Source organism: Thermobia domestica, unplaced genomic scaffold (assembly GCF_964235325.1).
Source record: "Thermobia domestica unplaced genomic scaffold, izTheDome1.hap1.1 HAP1_SCAFFOLD_118, whole genome shotgun sequence".
In the NCBI taxonomy this organism is placed as follows: domain Eukaryota; kingdom Metazoa; phylum Arthropoda; class Insecta; order Zygentoma; family Lepismatidae; genus Thermobia; species Thermobia domestica.
The window spans coordinates 402778-426995 of record NW_027655890.1 but is presented as its reverse complement, the minus strand read 5'-3'; the positions used below and the strand labels follow the sequence as shown (position 1 = coordinate 426995).

General features: G+C 37.4%; 1 protein-coding gene across 1 annotated transcript in view; it reads left to right on the top strand.

The window, feature by feature from the left end:
- The window catches only part of LOC145676366 (uncharacterized), a 56356-nt gene extending 32599 nt beyond the window's left edge, over positions 1-23757 (top strand). The window contains exon 2 of the mRNA XM_081747219.1: positions 20491-23757. Within this exon, the coding sequence (XP_081603345.1) occupies positions 20491-22498 (2008 nt within the window). The 3' untranslated portion in view covers positions 22499-23757. The remainder of the gene's footprint in view (positions 1-20490) is intronic.
- Positions 23758-24218: the final 461 nt, after the last annotated feature.

Genomic DNA, 24218 nt, shown 5'->3' with positions numbered 1-24218 from the left:
GTTATACCTTTCCTTTGTTTCTTTGTCATCGCATTTTTTTGTAGCGGTATTTGCAACAACTTCTTGCGATTGCTAAATTTTGTAACACAAAAATTAATGATATATAAATATTTTAGTGATAATGGATCTCTATTTTCACTGATAATAATGAAATATTTATTTCATAGCACAACATATACAGGGTGAGTCAATATAAGAGTTACAAGCCAATATCTCGCGAACTATACATCATATAAGAAAAATATTAAGAGACAGTGTACAATACAGAGGGGCCTAAGAAATGAGTCAAACGTTAGGTTTCCCCCGCCCCCCATTTTTGGGGAAGGGAATGAACGTGAAATTTTCAAATGGGAACATAGGTCGAGTGATGCCTCGTTCGAAAAAGCTCGAAAAATTGAACAATTTTTGTAGGAAACAATTTTTGATATGGGGCACCGTTTTCAAGATGGGCCCCAAAATAGTCCTGTATCCGATAAAATTTCCAGAACTTAGAAAGAAATGTGTTACAAGCCAATATCTCGCGAACTATACATCATATAAAAAAATATTAAGAGACAATGTACAATACAGAGGGGCCTAAGAAATGAGTCAAACATTAGTTTTCCCCCGCTCCCCGTTTTGGGGGGAGGGAGTGAAAGTGAAATTTTCAAATGGGAACATAGATCGAGTGATGCCTCGTTCGAAAGAGCTTAAAAAATTGAACAATTTTTGCAGGAAACAATTTTTGATATGGGACACCGTTTTCAAGATGGGCCCCAAAAATTGAATATAAATTCCAGTACTTATAAATCGGAAACAGCTAAGTAGAGAAACATGAAACAGAAAATGAAAAAAGGTAAACATCATAGGCAACGGTAGGCAAGGAGGTAGAGTACTAGCTATTGCTACGTTTCTAATGTCTATTTTCGGGTTTCTGGCACCAATTTATAATACGTTAAAATGTCTATTTTCTGGAGTTGACACCACTAATTTTACTACATTTATTTCTACGTAGTATCTAGATTGTATCCCGGTTCTTAAATTACGTGTGAACACAATTTACCATTTTCTTAAATTGGTTTTAATACTTAATCTTGAGAAGCGTTTATATTCCACATTTACATATTTAACAAGATGTCTGCACACTTACACTTACTTTTATTACGTTTCCATAGCGATTACATTAACAGTTGACGATCAAAAATAATCTAAAGATATTTCTTTGCAAGTTTCTTTTCTTTGTATAAATTGGCTCAAATAATTCGCCTCTGATCCTTTTTTTATAAGATGGTACAGATTGTTAATGCAATATACAACGTTATCGTTGTACTATGTTCCAAAGGCCATCGGTTCCATTCCCCAGGCAATGAAGTTGACGTGCTTTCCTTACTCTAACTGGGCACAAGTTGAGATGTTGCCTACAAGTAGGGCCTAATAGGTACCTTCCTATCCCTTTCTCATACGATTGTAGTGATTGAGGAACGACGTCTCTTTACGCATACGTATTAGTATTATTCATTGTCTTATTTACATTCATATTATTATTATTATTACTAGTTTTGTTATTATTTTTCGTAGTAGTTTCCTTCTTCCTCTTCTTCTTCTTCTTATTATTATTAATAATAATAATAATAACTTAATCCTTATAGACAGATTTTGCCCCCGAATATTTTACTTGTTATTCACTTACAGTATGATGATGGAACCTCGTGTTCGACATATTTTTAGGCCTGTCTGTATTGTACATTGACCCTTAACACTTTTTATTTGATGCAATACTTCGCGGGATATTGGCTTGTAACACTCAGTTTGGACACTGCACTTTCTATCTGAATGTGGAACCATTTTCGGCGGCCATTTTGAAACGGGCTTGCCCGAAATCAAAACAATTCTTTTACTAAGCTGTTTGGTTTTCCATAATCTATCAAACAAGTTATCACTCGCCCTATATTCAGATTTGAAATTTTAAAATTGGTCCCGGGGCCCCACGATGGGGCCCTGAGGCACCATGACAACACCGTTCCACATTGCCTATGGCGTTTACATTTTTCATTTTTTGTTTCATGTTTTTCTACTTAGCCGTATCCGATTTATTAGTACTGGAAATTTTATCCCATTTTTGGGGCCCATCTTGAAAACGGTGTCCCATATCAAAAATTGTTTCCTACAAGAATTGTTCAATTTTTCAAGCACTTTCGAACGAGGTATCACTTGATCTATGTTCCCATTTGAAAATTTCACGCTCACCTCCCTCCCCCAAAATGGGGGCGGGGGAAACCTATTGTTCGACTCATTCTTTAGGCCCCTCTGTATTGTATATTGTCTCTTAATATTTTTTTAATATGATGTATAGTTCGCGAGATATTGGCTTGTAACACTTATTTCTAAGTTCTGGAAATTTTATCGGATGCAGGACCATTTTGGGGCCCATCTTGAAAACGGTGCCCCATATCAAAAATTGTTTCCTACAAAAATTGTTCAATTTTTCAAGGTCTTTCGAACGAGGCATCTCTCGACCTATGTTCCCATTTGAAAATTTCACGTTCACCCCCTCCCCCAAAATGGTGGGCGGGAGAAACCTAATGTTCGACTCATTTCTTAGGCCCTTCTGTATTGTACGTTGTCTTTTCATATATTTATTATATAATGTATTGTTATATATATATGATGTTTTGTTGTTCTGAGATTGGCGTAGCGATTGTGTACACTTTCCTTTGTGAAATCGTAATTGAGATCACTTCTTCACTCTTCACCCAGTATTACAAAGTTGGTTCGGAGTCCAACTCCCTTTTAGCCTCGGTCTCGAAAACGTCTTTAGCTTACTGGTTCGAAGATGATGAGAAAGCGCACTATCAGTGGTAGAGCTTGGTACTAGAAATCGAAACCCAGGTAACATATGAAGACTGTGAGCTGAATCTAATTAGGTGGGATAGCTTGACTAAATCAAAGAGACCATTATATTTGACTGTTTATTAAAAAAATAAAAATAAGAATACAGATGAATTTTACACAATCGGTTACTTGGAAAGACAACTTGGAAGTTAGACTACATTACTTAAGTGGGAGCACAACCCCTATAATACCCAATGGGTGCTAGAAGGATTTATGCTAAACCACGATTTATTGAAAATAGTGAAACATGAACTCCGTGCATCGCAACTTGCATTGGCCCGAAGGGAAAACTATTAAGTCTCGAAGAGGGAATTTGGGTCTCAGATTGAAGGGACTTCGTATTCGTCATTAAACATTCACAAAGTGCTACTACAAATCTCAAAGTGCTCATCTCTAGTGAAGGGGGAACTTAGAAAAAATAATCACATACCTGTTGTTATACTAAGCGTCCGGATCTAGGGAGCACACACACTCGATGATCGTCGACTTCAGAATCAACCGGAGTGGCGAACAAGCCTCGTTTATATAGGCGTTACGTCCCACGCATTTCTGCCAGTTTCTGACGTAGCTCGAACGCTACGTCACGAGCCTCATCGAGCATGGGAGAGACTTCTTCACGCGCATGCTCAATAGTGGTTAAGACTTCTAGGTTTTTCTATGATTTTTTCTCTATCACGCCGGGATTGAAATTCCTATTTTACATTTATTTTTATAGTTTTATTTTATACCTAACTCTAACTACATAATAGATTTCATGTATTTACTGCTTTCGTGGTATTCCCTAAGTATTGCATCTAGGACCCAGCTCTGTGATCTGAGTAAATCATAGCTAGGGTCATACCACTAATGCATGCGTGTGGATTGGTGTCAATGAGGCATCAGGTCACTAATTCAATCTGACCCTCAACTGACTCCGTTCTCCCTATCTCTCTTTTCCATACTACACACACAATTTGAAAAGCGCGGGCGTCTCACCCCATAATTTGGGTCCGGCTTAGGACTTCGAGGCACAACTGTGTAACAGTTATCCGCCGACCTCGGTAAAAAAAAAATAAACAAAAAAAATGTCGAAAGTTATCTTTCTGGCATTTATATTCAAGTACAGAAACGGTTGTCCAAGGCAAGTTGCTGGGAGTTAAAGGGTTAATATAGAACTGGCCTTACGTCAGGCACTAGGAAACTAAAAACAAGCTTTCTTGAGGGATTGGGAGATTATGCACGACTAAACTGCAAGAGAGCGGGATTGTAAGATTTCATGTGTCTTAACTAACTATAGTACTTTTAAATGTTACTCAATTCCATTAACAAACTAGTAGATTAAAACTATGTAGGATGAAACCTTACAATCGTGGATTCCTTCTAGCTTATATCTACCAACAGGTTTTGCATGAACTCACAATAGTATATATATATATATATATATATATATATATATATATATATATATATATATATATTTTAAACCAATTCCTAACCATATTATTAAGTATGACTTCGAACCGATTATGAGTACAACTTCTAGTATTATAAAGAAAATTTAGATTTTGTGAGTTTACTGATTTTTTTTTAAATACAATTGTCTTTGCTGTACTGAGTACAATTATAGATATACGTGTCAAATGTGATTGTCTCAGGCTACTACTTTTATTCAATTATAAATGAAAGAAATTTAACATTAAATACACTTAAACAAGAATAGCGTGAAGCGCTTTAACGTTTGACTGTGATGAACGATAAAATTACAAGAGTAGTTCTCATTGTTTATAGTATAAATCAAATGGAAAAAACATGCAATGATCTAGACTAGGACACTCAATTGTGTTGCCTGAAAAATGTTTTTTAAATTATTGCGGGGTTGTGCCTTACAGTTTGTGAACAACATTTCTTATGTTGTGTCAATATACCAGTGATACTTCATAAATCATAGGCTATACTCTACTTTCCAGAATCAAGTGAATATTTTATAACCTGTAATGTACTGTAAGTATTTGAGTACTCCATTACATATCTGGTAATATATTTATTTGTAACATAGAAGCGATTGCAGACTAAATGATTAAACCGCATATGTAAAATAACTTCAATAATTAACAACTAGCGATTAACACAGTGGCTTAATGCTTAATAAATGTTTTAAGTGCGTCTATACGCATAATATATTTAAACTCATCTTAATGATATCGGAGAATGAATCGCACATTATTAGTTATTGCTCTTTACAGTGATAATGCAATAAATGTAATATATTACAAACTTACCGTATAGGTTTATTCTATACAGGGGAAGCATAGTATATACATGTGTTTTTTCTAAGCTTCTACTCAGCTTGATTGCTATTTCGACCTCGATTTGGTTTCTCTCATCCTGTGTGGTATGCAATACACTATACACATTGATTACTTTTACGTATACTGACAATATACAGACATTACAAATGATTGGTGCGATTTAGCGCACCTAGAGATTTATATGCCATTACTTTAGCTTTCTTTTTCCATGAGTGGTTCTGTTAGCAAAGGGGGTGTCTGAATGGTTAAAATACTGACCCTATGGTTAGTGTGTTAGCTTATGCCCTAACATAACAGAAAGACAGATACAAAGTTTAATAGTCGGGGATGCAGTTACATTTGCTATACCAGAGTACATGTTATTGCAGGGGACTACGTAACATTTCTTTATAATAATGGGGGAATGTTAGAGGGGGGGGTTATAGGTTAGTATTGTTAGTATTCCTATTCTTATTATTATTAATAATATTAACATATTTTATGTCTCCTTTTCTTTTTTTTTTTAATATACACACCGAAATCGAGAGGGATTTCTTGCGGGTACACAGGTAATTTTACGAAGTAAAGTTACATCATGTTTCATCATGTTAGTGGATCTTGTTGATTTATAGGATAGATTTTAAACGCAAAAGTTAACCACAACATAAGCTATGGTTGATATGTTTTTAAAACACACCGGAAGTGTGTTCCGTTCTGTCTTTTAATTCTACTAGCCTTGACTGATAACCGGCCTCGGTTTCCGTTGTGGTGAACTTTTCTGTTTTTAAATCTTAAATGCCTAGTGTAAGGGATTTAGTTATGCGGAGAATAACTCTATATGATGACGTCACGGTGACCTGTTGTTGAGCACAGTTAAATATAATGTGCAATGGAGGATTTAATAAATTACTCCCTTGTCTTTTAGCTTCGGAGTTTGCCAAAAGATCGCTATACAGAGGGTTCCAAAACTTACGGTTTTTAACATGGTGGAATGAAAATGTGTAAACTCGAGTACCATACTCACATATAGATTTCGTTACATGTTTAAAAACAAACTTGTGCTTTTACTTGACCAAACAATAGACATTCAATTTTTTTTTTTACATTTAGACCGTAACTGTCCATGGTTTTTGGTACGTTGGATCGTGGTTAATACAAGGAAATTGAGTTGTTTCATATATTGAAAAAGTTTTAAAGTCTCTTGACATTGCTTACAATCTTCTTATGATTTTTCACAACGCTGATTTGAAGGAGTTTTTATTCCTTTTAGTTTTGAGTCTTATCACTTGTCCAAATTTTGTGTTTGTACTGATACGGGAAGAGTTTTTCACCTGTAAGCAATGAACTGAGGTAAGTCAATGGGAGTCTGTCCGTGGATAAAAAGGGATTTTCGTGTCACAGTAGAAGTTTATAATTCTTACGGCACAGAGAAAGTTCTGTATCCGGATGGAAGTTTAGGTTTTGGGTCACTGTTGTCCACTAATAAACAGTGATGGAGTGACAATAATAAAAATCAATTTCCATATCGTCCCTCTGGATCAGCCCTGGAGGGGGCTGACAGGCTGCAATCTGGATCCTTGGGTACCTCCAGATACCAGGGGGGGGGCCTTACTCTAGTCATCACACTGGGTAGGCAATGGATATGAATCTGCAATCAAATAGGCTATTAGACTACATAATCATTAATGCATTACAGAATAACCTTTGGATTATGCGAAGTACTTGTTTATATAGGAAGTCCACCGAATCCCTTTTGTAATTGTTTGTTACATATATTTATTCAACGGGGCTGACCACACATCAAATCTAAGAAAGATATAGTAATCAATATATAGTAATCAATGGAACCTGCAGGGGTTACCCAAAAATGAGGCTATTCGAAAATGAGAGTCGAATACAGAATGTTTTTTTCTCCAGATGTCCTGCATGTGCTGACCACACATCGTCAGCATCTAGGCATAGAAACCTGTTTAAGTATGGTATGTGGTTGTAGTAATTTCACAAGAGTCAATTTTGTATCATGAGCAACTAAACCGAAAGCCTAGAAAATAGTGTATGTGCGCTGACCACACATTATTGTTAGAATGCCTCTTGTGTTCCAGCCGTGACTGTGGATGAAGATCAAACAACGTCACGGTAAGTCAAGTTCTTCTCAAATTGATTGATGTACCTAACTCGGTGTGTTTCCTTGTGAGTGGAATTATAATGATGGAGGAGGCTGAATTATTAATTATCCTTTCCATTTACTGTAATGATTAATGGGTGATGAATCATATGGTGAGTAAATCCAAGGTACTTTACAAGATGGGCAATACCTGGTTTGTTATGACAACGTCAGGACGTAATTGCCATATTGACATACATTTACCGTATATTTTGTTTTCAGATGTAGTCAGGTTGAGAACTAGAGTGTTAAAAGAAAGTTTGAACTTAGCCAGCGTGGCGGAAATGAGCTAATTATACAGCTTGGTATAATGATAAGTGGCATGTAAATTATCAGCTCAGCTGACGAATGTTCGGAGAGAGAGAGGGGAAAAAGGGTTTTGCATCGCAACTGAGAGAACACATCTAGTTACAGAAACCAGCTTCAGACCAGCGACATCTCAGCATTGTCAGATAAGTATATTTGCATTGTATTTCTAATTTAGAGGACAGGAAGTGGTCAGTCGTTCGGATTTCTATGCATGAGTACAAGAAGTCTATTGTATACAATCTTTTATACCTTGAAATGTTAATATTACTTCTCGTTTTTTTTTTAATTAAACTTTAACAAAATTATGAGATTTGAATTTAGATTACTTCATAAACCACAGAACTAATGATCAGAGTTTAGATTCAACAAGATTTAATTAAATTGAATTATACCATTGCAAATATGCTAGTTAAGAGAATTAGTTCCAAAGTATCATCAAAATTTGTTAATTAATTTAATTAAAAAAAATTGTAAATTATCTCAAGCAGACTGATATAAATTTCTGGCAATTAATTGAACTAAAATTTTAAAACAAACTCAAGAAAAACTGATATAACTTTAAACATGCAAAATTTCATAATTGAACTGCATTTCTAGCTTTACACTTTATTACACCTTATGTACTCATAGTGTTCAAGACAAGACGTATCTCACAATAGGGCAATCCAGCACTTGAGAAATGCTCAGTTAACGTGCATATTATTTTTTCACAATTGTAGTGTCTCGCTAAATCTCTAATAATATGTTGTCTCAATCGTTATAGGTTTCTTAAAATAATACTGTAGGGTTTTGAACTCTATAAGGTTAATTAAGATAAATGAGTCCCTCAGAGGAGGCCGTCTTATCTTGGGCACATGGTGATTTATCCATTATATTGCATCCTTTTTTGTAAGTAACTTAGGAAGAATAATAAAGGAAAATGTCAAATTCCCCCCTTTTTTTTTAAGCAAATTGATACTCAAGTGATTAAAAACTTATAACTTTTAACAGAAGTATAAAAAGGAAAACGAATACTCAGTTATTTCCAAGGTGTAGGTCCTTCCACTGCTTTTTACCTGGCCAGGTTCTGCTTTTAGGCTTCTGAAAGGAAAAACCTGAAACAAAAAATTCTCACACCCACACATAGCATTATAGATTGGACGCGGGGACCTGAAGTTGAGTGTAGTGTCCCGGCTTCTTATGAGCCGACAATTAACGAACTTGGCAGTTAGGGGGTGACTAGATTTACCTAGTAGTTTCCTTTGTTTAATTTCTAACTATTACGTATGATGCCAATTATTGCACTGTGTTAATTATTAAGTATGATAATCAACGAGTTTAAATGAGAACTTAACTTTGTGGTTTATATTTTTCAGCTTGTTGGGGTATACGTATCATCCTTTGCTTGAAGAGCGCAAAAGAAGGAGAAGGGAAGATTTACATCTCCAGAGTCAATAAGGGGAGGTTTCTTGTTACGGGGTAAGTACTATCTCCCTGAATTGTTAGTTTATTATTTTTGAAACATGTGTTTTCAATTTCTTCACGTCAGACTACCAATTGGTTTTTACTAGTGAGTGTTAACATAGTTGAGTGCTAACTCGAGTGCAACGAAATCACAGTTCATATCCTGGGAGCATCCCATACTGATTTTATTACTACTGAATTAATTGAGAAAAACAAGAAATCATAATGAACGAGAGTGACCTAAGTTACAATGTAACAGTGATTATACGAAGTGCGGTTTGCAATACCTGTGAATTTAGTGTTTCCTTAAGGAAAAACAAAAACGTTGTTTAGTGTGTGTCACTCATACAAAAAGTGCGTGAGTCGGGACTCGATCTCCGACTTATCGGTTTCCTTTCAACGTTAGATACAATTGCGTAACTGCCAATAATCACCGGTAACTGAGACCATTTTTACAACAATATTAAGTTTGACAGGACTATTCCGGGTCTCGAACTCGGGACCTCTAGTGTAGGTAGTGATGATATGTGGTAAACTAACTTTTTATTGAAAGCATTTGATTCCACTTACTTCCACATAACCAATTCGAATATAAACTTGCGCTCGTGAGGGGCGCTAATGTAGATATGGGATAAAAGAAATGATCCATTAGGGGATCGAACCAGGAATCGCTAAGAATCAATTGTTTATCTGAGACTATGGTTTATCCCAATCGTGATGATTTATGAGGCAACCTTATTATTATTATTCATTTCGTTGTGACGTCATTTCCCTATTTTCTTATTTATCTATTTTCCCGTTATAAATGTTGGTGTGTATAGAAGCTACACGCAACAACATCCTGAGTCCTTGTTAACAGCTGGACTCACTTCCGTCACCCGATAAGAGGTGATTTGCTTTTAGTTTAAAGGTAGAATGAAAGACGAGTGTTGAGGAAGTATCTGTGAACATTATAAATATTTGCATCAAAACAAAATGCTATTCGATTAACTTTTAATTTTTAAAAATTACCCTTTTGTTTGTTTACTTTGACATTTTATTTCACTTAAAATTTTAAATACTGTCACGTTCATATATTTATATCCTAAAGTTCGTGTGCGCCATGCGCTGTTGTGAAGCAGTGTTTTCACCTATTAAACAGGGCCGCTTCTTGAGGGGGCCAACAAATTTTGAAAGTCTCATGACTTGTAGTTTTAAATCTTGTGACGGGTATAATCATAAGTTTTATTCTGAAAAGAATTAAGTTAGTATATACCAGATTTATTTAAAACAAGTTGACAGAGTTCGAACATCCTTAATATGTGTCCTTTAATTTATGGAAATCTCTATTATTCGAGTATCGAACCTAATTACGAAATGATGTACACGTACTGATTCGCTTCCAATGTTTTATTATTTTTATTTTTATTATTATTATTATTATTATTATTATTATTTTAATGTACCAATGATAACGTGATTTAATACCACTCTGCATGGTACTATCAGCGTGGTGTGCCTTTTAATTCAATTCAAGCCAAGATTTTAACTTGAATGAAGGCAGTCACACAGGGATGATTGAGAAACACGAGTATAGTGGTGTAGTGGTAGGACAACATCTTGAATGTTACTATAGCCCACAATGGTGTCCATTTTGGAACCGCGACTTTACATAACATGGTGATAGTAATACATAACATGGTGATAGTAATCAAGTTAGTTACAATGAGCGGGGTCTAGCCCATTACCCAATGATGGGAGGACAGAAGAAAAAAAAATGGGGGGGATCAATCTACCCCCAAATGTTCTAACGAAATACATATGGTAACCTTAACACTAGCTTAAATTTATCTTGCCACAATGAAATAATGATACAATATGATACTATCTAGTATTTTGATAAACATAACTGATGTTATTATACTGAAAACATTATTCTAGAATAAGCATCACTGTTAATACTTAATCATAATTTAACTTGAACTGAACATAACTTAAAGGTAATGTAATCTTACTAACTAAATGTAGCGAATTATAGTACACAGGTAGCTATTTACATTCGTTAAAAAAAATGATCGATACACATATAATTGTACACGCATTATGTACAATATGCGCAGTATGCTAGTACATTGCCGTAGTTTGCCAATAGATTGGCCATCTTTACAACAGCAAAGGGGTCACTTGTGTTCACCCAGAAGGGGTCGCAGAAAAATCTCACTCTTATCTAGGAATAGCAGCAGTAATAACAGCAGCAGGAGAGAACAACATGTCAGCGACTAAGGCGTATTTCTCCATATTTCGTTTTCTACTTTATTGTATTTTAGTAAATTTTTATTTTATTTTTTTTTTAAATTGTCTTGCCAATATGCTTCCCGCCCGAACTACGCGAAAAAAAAAATAAAAATAATAATTGCTCAAGGAAAAACAAATGGGGTAAGCATGGTGGGGAGTAACCTATGTAAATGTCTGGGGGGGGAATCCAGCTTTCCTTTTCTTTTTCTTTTTTTTTTTTTTTACGAAATCAACCCGTAAGCACGCGTGTATCCTAAGTAGGAATAAGTTTGTAGCGGAACAACCCAGAACAGGCAATATTGACTTTGCTTTAATTTCTAGGTTAATGCAGTCCTAGACACAAAGAGGGAGAGCGGCGAGTTTCTCAAAAGGGAGAAATGAAATAATCAGGCGGCGGCAACGGATGGAATCCTGTACTGTCAATGAGGAGTCTGCAGCTGCAACGACGTATACTTAAAGTCGGAGTTAAGTATATATATATAAAAAAAAATCACACTCGTACGTATTAATGTTAGTAGCTACTAATAATATTTTACTTTTCAGCTATGTCAACACTTATTTTCCTTATAGGTTCTCTGTGTTGGCAGCATATTGGGAGTCCTATAGTAGAAGAGGAAGGGTAACTCATTCGTGGCCGGCCACATTCACACAATAGCAAAAAAAAAAAATACTTATCCCAATATGTTGGCAAAACATTCATTTCGGTATCAACTCGACATAACTTTTTTTTTCGGTGACGCGTCTAACCTTTCCCTGATTCTAAAAATGACTTATTTGCTCCTCAGATCACTTTTTTTAGCGCCGCCAACTAAGATGACTGCCTATTACTCATGGTAGGCCATGGGTGTCTAATGCCGTCTCCAGCATCGAAGGGAGGGGAGAATGGATTCCAGGAAGTAACTTTTTTTTCGTTTCTGATTGATAAAGAGTATATTATAACTTTTTTTTTTCAATTTCACAATGTATTCCTTTCAGACTCTATCTATAGCCCTGTATGCACATGTTCCGGTATGCCAGAGGTCTTGCGTAACTACGTGTATTCCACCTTTTTAGAGGTCTATGTGATATATGAGATATTCGACACACTCACTAATGAATATACGCCAAGTTTTTTTCCCCCTTTTTTTTATAAGTTCGCCAATTTGAGGCGGCGAGGCCTCATGGTCAACCTGTACGTTACGCTTAGCATTCATCGTCCTCACTATCGCTAGAAACTTCCAGCTCGCGTGAGGTATCTCCGGGGGTAGTCTGCTGCTGTGCATGCGTCATAGCCTGCTGGGCTAACTTACGGATTAACTTGAGTTGTTTATGATGTTCCTGTATAATCTGATTAACGGCCTGTTCGTCATTGTCCGTTTCGTCATTTACGGACTCGACCTGGGGAACCAGTTTCCCTAAATAAAGGTTTTTAGACAAAGATCTAGTTCGATCTGAACTATTAAAAATAGTCAGAGTAATATTTCCATTGTCAGTAAAAACTAGACCTCTTGGGATCAAACTGGAGTGCCAATATCGAATTCCTTTGGAGGGTAAAAATTCCCAAATATGTACGTTCCCGGTTGGCGCGGTAATTTCTATGTCATACGAAGCCTTGGACGGCACGCGGACATTTGCTGGAAGGTGTACCTTATAGGTAGTGTCCGGATAGATATCAAAAAGTTCGTCGCTCAGCCCCAAGGGGTTTGGCACGACCTTTTTCTGACTATGATCCTGAGCAGAACTCTCTAGGTCAGGGAGAGTTGCTGGATCATTTTCACTTCCTTGCGCTGTCAAACGTTTTTCTAATGTTTCTAACCGTCCACTGTTTGATTTTTCCTCTACAGGCTCATGAGGCGCCTGGGAGGCCAGGGGTGACCTTACAGAGTGTTGATTCTTTTTGTTATGTTTTGTCACATAAGGCGCATTCTTTTTCCTTCTAGAAACAATCTCTGTATCCGAACTTTCTGTAGGACTAACTGCTAAAGTTCCACTAGGGCCTGGCTGAGGGTCAAAGTTGGATAGGTTCTTTTCCTCTGTCTCTAAGTCAGGCGATTTGGTATGTTCCAGCTCAGGAGCACTGGAAGATACCTTGCTTTTCTTAGTTCGGTTACGTCTTGCCTTTTTACGACTATTGACTTTTCTATTCGTTCTATTCATAGGTTCCGAGGAAGATTTTGTCGTTTCCCTGGAACACACAAATACACGAGATGTAATTTCCTTAACGGGGAGTTTTTGTCTCTTTTCAGGTACACTAACAACGGGATTTATGTGATTTCCGGTGACCAATTCTGGAGACGGATCCTTCCTCTTGTATGAGAGGTTCCGTTTCCTGTAAATTGGTTTGTTTTTATGAGGGGGGGATAGAGAAAGCCATTTGTCTAGCCTTAACGCTCTGTCTTGATTGGGAATCACTAAACGATCTTTTCCCTACTGATGGTGGGTATCGTTTAACATGCTTTAAATCTAGGGTATGAATCACACCGTGACGATTCCCATATGTACCTTTTGGGATTGTAAACCATAGGTCTTCGACATGATTCCCGTCTTTATCTGCTAGTTCCATATATTTGGAATGAATGGTTGTGACATACTTGTGCAAAAAGTCTATCCCCAAAATAACGTCATAGGCGCTAAACTGTGGGTCAACTATAGCTACGTCTAGAAATCTTCGTTTGGTTGTTTTCAAGTGATCCTTGAAACAACACGCTATTCTCACCACAGGAATGTAATCTGTGGGCTGGGCACCAACCCCACGAAGCTTAACATAACCCTTCAGTCTTTCCGTTAGTGGAAATTTTGGAGGTAAGAGGGTTTTTGAAGCTATCGAAATTTCAGAGCCAGAATCTATAAGAGCTTGCGCCCAGCGGTCTCCTATTTTTATCTTGACTGTACAAAGCTGCGCCTGCCCATGGCCAAGGCCATAGGTATTTTGGTGATTGTTCCTATACGTTTTGTAACCCGGTTCTGCTACTACTTCGTCGGAGTAACAAGAACTAATCTGTACAAATCCTGGTTGGTGTTGTTCTTTAATGCTAGACCAGTCCAGGCGGTCATTTTCCCATATTACGTCATGGCTAATTCTCTGACTAATTAATCTTTGTGCCGTGTGAAATTTTCTAAGGTATTGTAGGCACTGTTCGAGATTATCGCAATCAGCTACCTCAAGCATCAGTTTATTTAGGATATCAGGTAACAAACTCATTCTAAGTTTACTCATCAATTCACTTTCATTAACCCAACCTCGTAAGAATTTCAAATCCTTTATTAACTTATAAATGAATGCTAAAGTACTTTCATTGGGTTGTTGTTTTCTTGTCTCAACGTCATATTCTAATCTTGCAGTATACCCAATACTAGGGAAAGCCTTTATAAGTTTTTCCTTCATCTCACTATAGTTTAAAGGTAAAATGTTTGCTAGGTCTACTAAATAGAAGGAGAAAGCTTCCCCTTTTAGACAGTAAGGAAGGTAATTTACTAGCTCTAGGGTTGACCATTCGTATATGCTAGCCACTAATTCATATTCTTGCAGGAAAAGTTCCACACACTCATGTCTATTACCAGAAAAGGAGGGAATTTCAACATTTGGATAGATCTTAAATGCTTGTGGTCTAGCACCAATAGTAGAATTTTGATTGTCTCCCTCGGGAGGAGGGTTGCTAACTTTGCCTGTTACTACTGTATCCGTAAATTTAGGTTTCTCAAAACTATATGGTAATGATGGCTCGGTAACCGGACTAGTTTTAATTTCTTGCTCAGATTTTAAATTTATATGAGGCTTATCCTCGGGATCTACTTTTAAAAAGGACGAAAAATTGGATTTTTGCTTATCAGAGGTCTTATCTTCACTTGATGAGTGGGAGACGGGCTCATCTTTCAGATCTAAGGACCTGTCTAAAGAAACCGAGGTGTCGAAATTTTCAGAGACGGACCTATAGTCGGTATCAGTTACGCTTCTATTTTCTAACTCGGAGGTTTGTTCTGAACTAAATTCTGATGTATAAGTTCTATCTTGTTCGCTAAATACTGATTTTTCTGTCTTTTTCCCTTCGCAAAAATTCAAATTTCTCCATGGGGGCCATGGGTGTAACTACGCTACTAGGTGGCGAAATAAACACTATCTGTAAGGGATTTAACTTTTCCTCTTGTTGGTATTTTTTCATTTCTTTAGTCGCAGGTGATTCACTAGGTTCATTATAGGAACTAAATTTAGAACTAGTACTAGATGAGGGTTGTAAACCAATATTCTTAACACTATCAGTTTGTTTGTTGGATTCACTTTGGGTTGGAGAGGTTGAGGGATCGTCTCTATTTTCTACTTCATCTAAACAAATTACTGACGCACCAAATTCCGCGTAATCATAGATTTTACCAATGTTTTCGTTTATTCTACTCTCAGACCAGGAATCGTTATTTTCTTTTTCTTCCTCTTCAATTTGCTTCAGGTGGTCAGAGCAAACTGAGGGAAAAGCATCATCACTTTTCTTCTCTTCGCCTAACCTACTCTCAATTGGAGCAGGGGCAACGAGGTCATTTCTCTGGTCAGCGTACTCTGTGGGAGGGTCTTGGTTCGCTGCTCGGGGAGTAGAAACCGTGGGAGGATCCCAATGGTCATATCGGGGTTCTTCTTCGGAGTTCCACGAAGGTTTTGACTCATCCTCCAGGGATGACGCAGAAGAAGACTCCGGGTTGTCGTCTTGTAATTTCGCTATTTCGTCGTTTTGTAATTTCTCTAGTTCGTAACCTAACCAATCGTCTTTCAACGACTCACCCCCATCTGAGTCGGCACTACTAATATCTCCGTTTGACCACCTAACTTTACTAACTACGCTGAGTATGTTATCTATACTGTCCAAATATTGCAGTTTCTCTTGGAGGGTTAGGCTATCTTCAAACATGACAGCGTTAGTTTGGGTAGCTGTTGTCCGAAGAACCTTAAGTTCACGGTCTGTATCAATTCGGATCATTTTAGGAAACTTATATTCGGTCTGAACACTAACATCTTTCTTTTGAAAAACGTCGGTCTGTATTTCCATATCAAAATTTCCAACTACATTTTCCTCAGGTAATAAATCTTCAAAGGGGGCTGAGGGGTCCGCTTGGAATAAAATACCTAATTTCTCTTCTTCGTCACCTTGGCGACGAACAACTGTGACCTGTACTTTCTTGTTCCGAAGTTGTTTAGTTAAAGGTCGAATTAAGTTTCCTACTGCTGAGGACAGTTCTGTTTGTAATGAATGCTTAATCTGGTCTATTAACGCTTCATCGTTAGATTGTGACAAAGAGCGCGATTCATTTTCATTATTCTCGTCAGGGTTCTCAATTTTCGTTTCCCTTGGTTCGGTTCCTATATTTGCATAAATTGGCTCTTTATTCGTGATTGCCTTGGGTTCGAGACCAATATTTTCGTAAATTGGCTCCTTACTCACTGAGATTCGTGATTCAGTATCTAAGTTAGCATACATAGTTCTAGGACCGATCTCAGCATAAACAGTTTCATCACTACTACCAGCGTAAAAAGATTGAAAGTTGGGTCTTTGCATTTCTAACGGCGTTCTAGGATCTGACAGTTCGTATTTAATACGAAAATATAGCGCTACTGGGCTATCTGGTCCCTTCGATACCCCAATATCTTTATTTTCTGCACTTAACACTAAATTACTTAATCTATTTTCCTTATCAGCTAACTTATTATTATCTAAGGGACTTTGGTTCGAGGGGACATCAGGTATTACACCTGCTGTTGTTTCTATCTCAATTGTTGCCTGCGGGCATTCCTGACCTGCAGTTATTAGTTCGGCTACCTCTAGTTCGTCTTTTAAATTTATTTCATTCACTAGAGTTTTTGGATCTACCCCCGGTGGGGTCTCGTCCGTATCTGAATTCACATATATCGTCCTAGGAGCTGGCGTTGGTTTTTCACTTGAACCAGCACTTTGTAATTCTATATCATTTCTAGTCGGGATAGGACTAGACGCGGCCAGCGGCGTTAAATCGCAACCACTCGCTGGTGCTTCTGGGGTTTGCGGGCTCGCGGTCGTTGGTTCACGATATCTTGGCTGACTCCACGTATCCAAGTATCTCGGTAATGGATTCTTTTTCCAACGGCCAAATTCAGGAGGAGAATGCCCGTGGACTTTTATTTTATTGCACTCAATACAATAATAATTATTCCACCGATCTAAAATATAACGGTGTTTGCCCGTGGGTGTCTTAGGACAATGGGACTGCCCTAAATCTAATAGCTTTTCTTTTATTTTCTGCGCGAAACTCATTTTTGATAATAAGTCTGTTTTTCGCAAGTCAGTGGCCTCTCAAACCAGGGCAGTGGGTAATCAACCTATTTCCTCTGATATAGTAAGAATTTAATCACTGATAGCTACTTCCTTCGGAAATACTACGTCAAATTGTTACGTATTATGAGATTTATTATTATTTCAATATCTTCATTTAACTTCCTTTGAACTTGAAATACTCAACTTCCCTTTCTTTATAAATTTTGCTTTACTTTTTAGAACGGGAAACGGAAAGTGACTAGACAGCTGTTTATAAAAGATAATGCCTATTTGTTCACTTATGAGGAGTTTTACTTTTTACTTCTATTCTTTAACTTTTTTTTTTTTTTTTTTAAATTCACAAGGGGGACTTCGATTATCCAACCATTGGTTCATGTACCTGCATTTTGATTTTAGGTATTGCATTTGCATAATGGTGAGTTTTAGGCAGTTATTCCCAGGCAGCCGTCGGGCTTGCACCCCTAGTACAGAGGGGCCCTGCTGGACCTAAAGAATAAGATACCTGTGACCCCCAAGCTTTGCATGGGAAAGGATTTTAGACACTTATCGCCGGACAGACTAGTCGAACTTTCATCCCGTAAAACGGGAGGTTCTGCTGTCTAGTGATAAAACTGCCTGTGATCCTCCCCAAATACGTGGTGAGGGTATTAGCCACTTATCGCCGGACAAACTAGTCGAACTTTCATCCCGTAGAACGGGAGGTTCTGTTGTCTAGAGATAAAACTGACTGTGACCCCACCAAAGCGAGCGGAAGCATAAGCAGACTTAGGGTTTTGCAAGTACATGAGACAAGAGCTGTATTCTGTATTAACACTCGCGTCCCGATTTTCCATTTCCCTTACTACACAAAAAAAAAAGCGTCGTGAGGTGAACTGAGTCTTGCTCTGCGGAACCTAGCAACTATTCCGCTGACTTATAACAAATTAAAGCGAGAGAAGTTGAGAATAAAAACTTTTTCGTCGCCACTTCACTACTTGTGAAACGCACTATTTAGAGCGGCAAAAAATTATATTTGTATATCAGAGTCAAAGGCTGAACACCGCCTAGGCTAAGTACGCCACTGAACTTTACTGACTTTACATATTACAGATAACCCACTTGACTAGTCAAAAGAAAACTTTGCGTACACCTTTCACTTTTATCTAGTGAAAGCTCTTCGGTAAAAAAAAAAATCACTCCCGATTTGCTAAAATCGCGTTTTAGAACAACTGAGATAGTTGGTTCCCCTATAAAGTGAATGAGCACCAGAGATTTGTTTAGTGATTCAAGAACACACAGTTGGTTACCCGGCGAACACCGAACACCATAAAATGTTATATATATATGATGTTTTGTTGTTCTGAGATTGGCGTAGCGATTGTGTACACTTTCCTTTGTGAAATCGTAATTGAGATCACTTCTTCACTCTTCACCCAGTATTACAAAGTTGGTTCGGAGTCCAACTCCCTTTTAGCCTCGGTCTCGAAAACGTCTTTAGCTTACTGGTTCGAAGATGATGAGAAAGCGCACTATCAGTGGTAGAGCTTGGTACTAGAAATCGAAACCCAGGTAACATATGAAGACTGTGAGCTGAATCTAATTAGGTGGGATAGCTTGACTAAATCAAAGAGACCATTATATTTGACTGTTTATTAAAAAAAAATAAAAATAAGAATACAGATGAATTTTACACAATCGGTTACTTGGAAAGACAACTTGGAAGTTAGACTACATTACTTAAGTGGGAGCACAACCCCTATAATACCCAATGGGTGCTAGAAGGATTTATGCTAAACCGCGATTTATTGAAAATAGTGAAACATGAACTCCGTGCATCGCAACTTGCATTGGCCCGAAGGGAAAACTATTAAGTCTCGAAGAGGGAATTTGGGTCTCAGATTGAAGGGACTTCGTATTCGTCATTAAACATTCACAAAGTGCTACTACAAATCTCAAAGTGCTCATCTCTAGTGAAGGGGGAACTTAGAAAAAATAATCACATACCTGTTGTTATACTAAGCGTCCGGATCTAGGGAGCACACACATTCGATGATCGTCGACTTCAGAATCAACCGGAGTGGCGAACAAGCCTCGTTTATATAGGCGTTACGTCCCACGCATTTCTGCCAGTTTCTGACGTAGCTCGAACGCTACGTCACGAGCCTCATCGAGCATGGGAGAGACTTCTTCACGCGCATGCTCAATAGTGGTTAAGACTTCTAGGTTTTTCTATGATTTTTTCTCTATCACGCCGGGATTGAAATTCCTATTTTACATTTATTTTTATAGTTTTATTTTATACCTAACTCTAACTACATAATAGATTTCATGTATTTACTGCTTTCGTGGTATTCCCTAAGTATTGCATCTAGGACCCAGCTCTGTGATCTGAGTAAATCATAGCTAGGGTCATACCACTAATACATGCGTGTGGATTGGTGTCAATGAGGCATCAGGTCACTAATTCAATCTGACCCTCAACTGACTCCGTTCTCCCTATCTCTCTTTTCCATACTACACACACAATTTGAAAAGCGCGGGCGTCTCGCCCATAATTTGGGTCCGGCTTAGGACTTCGAGGCACAACTGTGTAACAGTATAGTTCGCGAGATATTGGCTTGTAACACTTATTTTGACTCACCCGGTATATGCCTTCGTATGCACTTAACTCTGATATCGTATATATAAATAATTGAAAAATTTGATATAGTAAAGCAAATTACACACTTTTCTTTCAAGATATAGAGATTTAAAGACACCTCAATAGTTCTCAGTTCCATGTTTCTATAATATTTATTGTAACAGAACAAAAATAAACGTAATTTTATATTGAAATAGAATGAATAATTTCATTTTTGGTTGTTACTTATTAACTCAATTCACGTTTCCTTGTTTATTGAACTTGTTACAGGCGCTACAACGAATATGATCGTCACAGACAAGTGAATACGTGTATTATATTAAAGGAAGCCATTTCTCATTCAGATGAGAAAACTGATATTACGAAGCAGTTAGAAAAAGAAATAATTTTGTCGCGTTTGTCAAGTAATATGGTAACACACAAAAGTGAAAAGCATCATGCGAACCGAAAGACTGATAAAAGTTTAACTTCGTTAAGACGTAAGTCCATGCATACAGCTGAGAATTCCCAGCTATACAACCAGTGTGGTAACGGATATAGCATACGTTCAAGTTCGGCTACATACATGTTAATCAACAAACGAGAAAAATCTCACACATGCAAAGAGTGTGGAAGGGGATATAGTGACCGTTCAAATTTGGCTAAACACATGTTAATCCATACAGGAGAAAAACCTCACACATGCCAAGAGTGCGGAAAGAAATTTAATCAACGTTCGCACTTGTCAAGTCACATGTTAATCCATACAGGAGCAAAACCTTACACGTGCCAAGAGTGTGGTATGGAATTTCGTCAATCTTCACACCTAACAAGACACATGATGATACACAAAAGTGAGTTATTATATACGTGCAAAGAGTGTGGTAAGGGATATACGCTACGTTCAAGCTTGGCAGTACACATGTTAATACATACAGGAGAAAAATCTCACACGTGCAATGAGTGTGGAAAGGGATTTAGTCAACGTTCATACTTGAGAACTCACTTGTTAATCCACACAGGAGAAAAACCTCACACATGCCAAGAATGTGGAAGAGGATTTAGTGTACGTTCAAGTTTGGCTATGCACATGTTAATCCACACAGAAAAAAAGGGTTACACATGCGATACCTGTGGAAAGGGATTTAGAGTACGTTCAAGTTTGACTACACACATGTTAGTCCATAACGGAGAAAAACCTCACACATGCAAAAGGTGTGGAAAGAGATATAGTCAACGTTCAGGCTTGTCATATCACAGTTTAATTCACACAGGAGAAAAACCTCACACATGCAAGGAGTGTGGAAGAGGATTTAGTCAACGTTCGTACTTAACAAAACACATGTTAATCCACACAGGAGAAAAACCTTTCAGGTGCAAAGAGTGTGGAAAGGGATTTCGTCAATCTTCAAACCTGGCAAAACACACGATGATACATACAGGTGAGAAATTACAGATGTGCGAAGAGTGTGGTAAGCAATTTACAGTACGTTCAAGCTTGGCGATACATTTGTTAACCCACACAGGAGCAAAAGCTCACAACTGCAAAGAGTGTGGTAAGGGATTTACACTACGCTCTGGCTTGGCAAGTCATATGAAAATCCACACAGGAGCAAAACTTCACTCGTGCCAAAATTGTGGAAAGACATTTAGTGTCCGTTCAAGTCTGCTTACACACATGTTAATCCACACTGGACAAAAAGGACACACATGCGAAAAGTGTGGAAAGAGATTCAGAGTAGTTTCAAATTTGGCTACACATATGTTAATTCACACAGGAGAAAAACGTCACAAATGTCAAGAGTGTGGAAAGGAATTTAGTCAACGTACATCCTTGTTAAGTCACACGATGTTCCACAAAGGAGAAAAACCTCACCAATGCCAAGAGTGTGGCAGGGCATTTAGCGTGCGTTCAAGTCTGGCTATACACATGTTAATCCATACAGGAGAAAAGCGATACACATGCGATAACTGTGCAAAGCGCTTTAGAGTACGTTCAGATTTGGCTAAACACATGTTAATTCACACTGGAGAGAAACCTCACAAATGTCAATGGTGTGGCAAGGATTTTAGAGTTCGTTCAAATTTGGCTACACACACGTTAATCCACACAGGAGAAAAACCTCACAAATGTCAAGTGTGTGGAAAGAGATTTAGTCAACGTTCAGTCTTGTCAAATCACATGACGATCCACACAGGGGAGAAACCTCACATATGCCAAGAGTGTGGAAAGGGATTTAGTCAACTTTCAACTTTGGCAAGACACAGGTTAATCCACACAGCCGACAAACGTCAGTAGTGTAGAACAGTGTTTACGGTTTTTTTTTCAGTTTTGGCTAATCACAAATTAATCCACAGAGCTGTAAAAGCTCACTCCAATGAAGATCGAAAATGATTTCGTCGGGTTCTAGTTCGGATATACATCTTGATACAGTTGACACTACTCGCAGAAGCCGAGGGTGTGGGAGGGGATTAAGTTTCAATTCAAGATTGGCTAAACATAACTACATGGGTGTAAAACTAATGTCGTACGATTAATTTCATTCGCATTTAAATTTGCCAAGATAAATTTTAATGCACATAAGCTAGAAATTTCATATATGCAATAAGTGCCGAAAGTATTTGCTCAATCTTCTAAAATTCCAAGACTTTTTACCATACAGATAAAAGTATCAGGTACCGCAGGACGCACGTGATAAAAGGTGGATATCAAGCTCATATTTCCCAACGCACGTGTTAAAATACTCACGGGAAACATTTTACTACCTGAAGGAAGGAACTAAATCGTTCTAAATAGGTAGGGTGGATTTCATTGAAATTAATATTTGGCAACAGTTTTATTAATATAGATGTGAAGGATTGAGCGTGCCATAATTATGAAAATGATTTGGTCGAAGTTTAGTCCCAGAAAGACATGTTATCCCATACAGGTAAAAAATTGGTGTGCAAAAGTGTGAAAATCGTTTACTTGAATTCATATTTTATTAGTGGAAATACACAAAAAATATGTGACGCGGTTTACTAAAATATCATGCTTGTACATGAGAGGATGTAGTCAGGTTACAAACATAGAAACACATACAAGTGCGAAATATCTTACTTGTCAAAAGTGGCGACAAAATCCATCAATATCACGTTCCTTAAGACAAATGTTAACATGTAGATGACAAACTCTGTACAAGCCAAGAGTATGGCAAGATATTTTGTTAAAAGTTCACAAATCACAAGAGATGATAGTATAAAGCACTAATAATAGTAATAGTAATCACAGTAACTATAATAATAATAATAATAACATGTAATTGATAAGAAGAATTATTCACAGTAGCTGAGATAAGTTTGTTTTAGTTTTTGTAAACTTATTGCTCTGTATGAATTGCTAGGTATGAGATGTTCTGTAATTATGTTAATGTGTTCAGAGGTTTTAGAAGACGCATTGAATGCGTAGTGAAAGTCTTTGTATGGTCTGTGAAAGTTAGTTTTGTGCCAAGAGTAACTCTGAGATACTTATGAGTATTGATTCTTGAGATAGCCAAATCGATTATGTTTTATGAAGTATGTAAATATTTTTCTTTACGGCTCATGCTATGTTATCCATTTACTCTTATTTACTTTTAGATGGGATGCACTTTTAGAAGCCATGTGTTACACCAGAAGGAAATATTATCAATGTCGCTTTGAAGCAGCTCGGGTCCTCTGTTCTTTTCACTTCTCTGAAGACTGCAGTTTTCTGGAAATAAGAGCATTCTCTTAAAATTCGAGTTGAAGCAGCTAGTCCAGTCATTCATGTTCAATGTCAATGAGAATGTTTGAATTACGCTTCCCAGTGCTTCCCCGGATGTTAGGGTTAGAAATCTATCTTACCAAAACAACTCTCTATTCAACAATGATATGAGTGTCACATGAACACAGAATGTATTGCAAATTTTGTAAGTTAGATTAGAATGGTTAATGGAATTGAAAGCACTAATAAAACCGAGATAGACGCCGTCAAGTTTTGCATTGTTAGAAACACAATG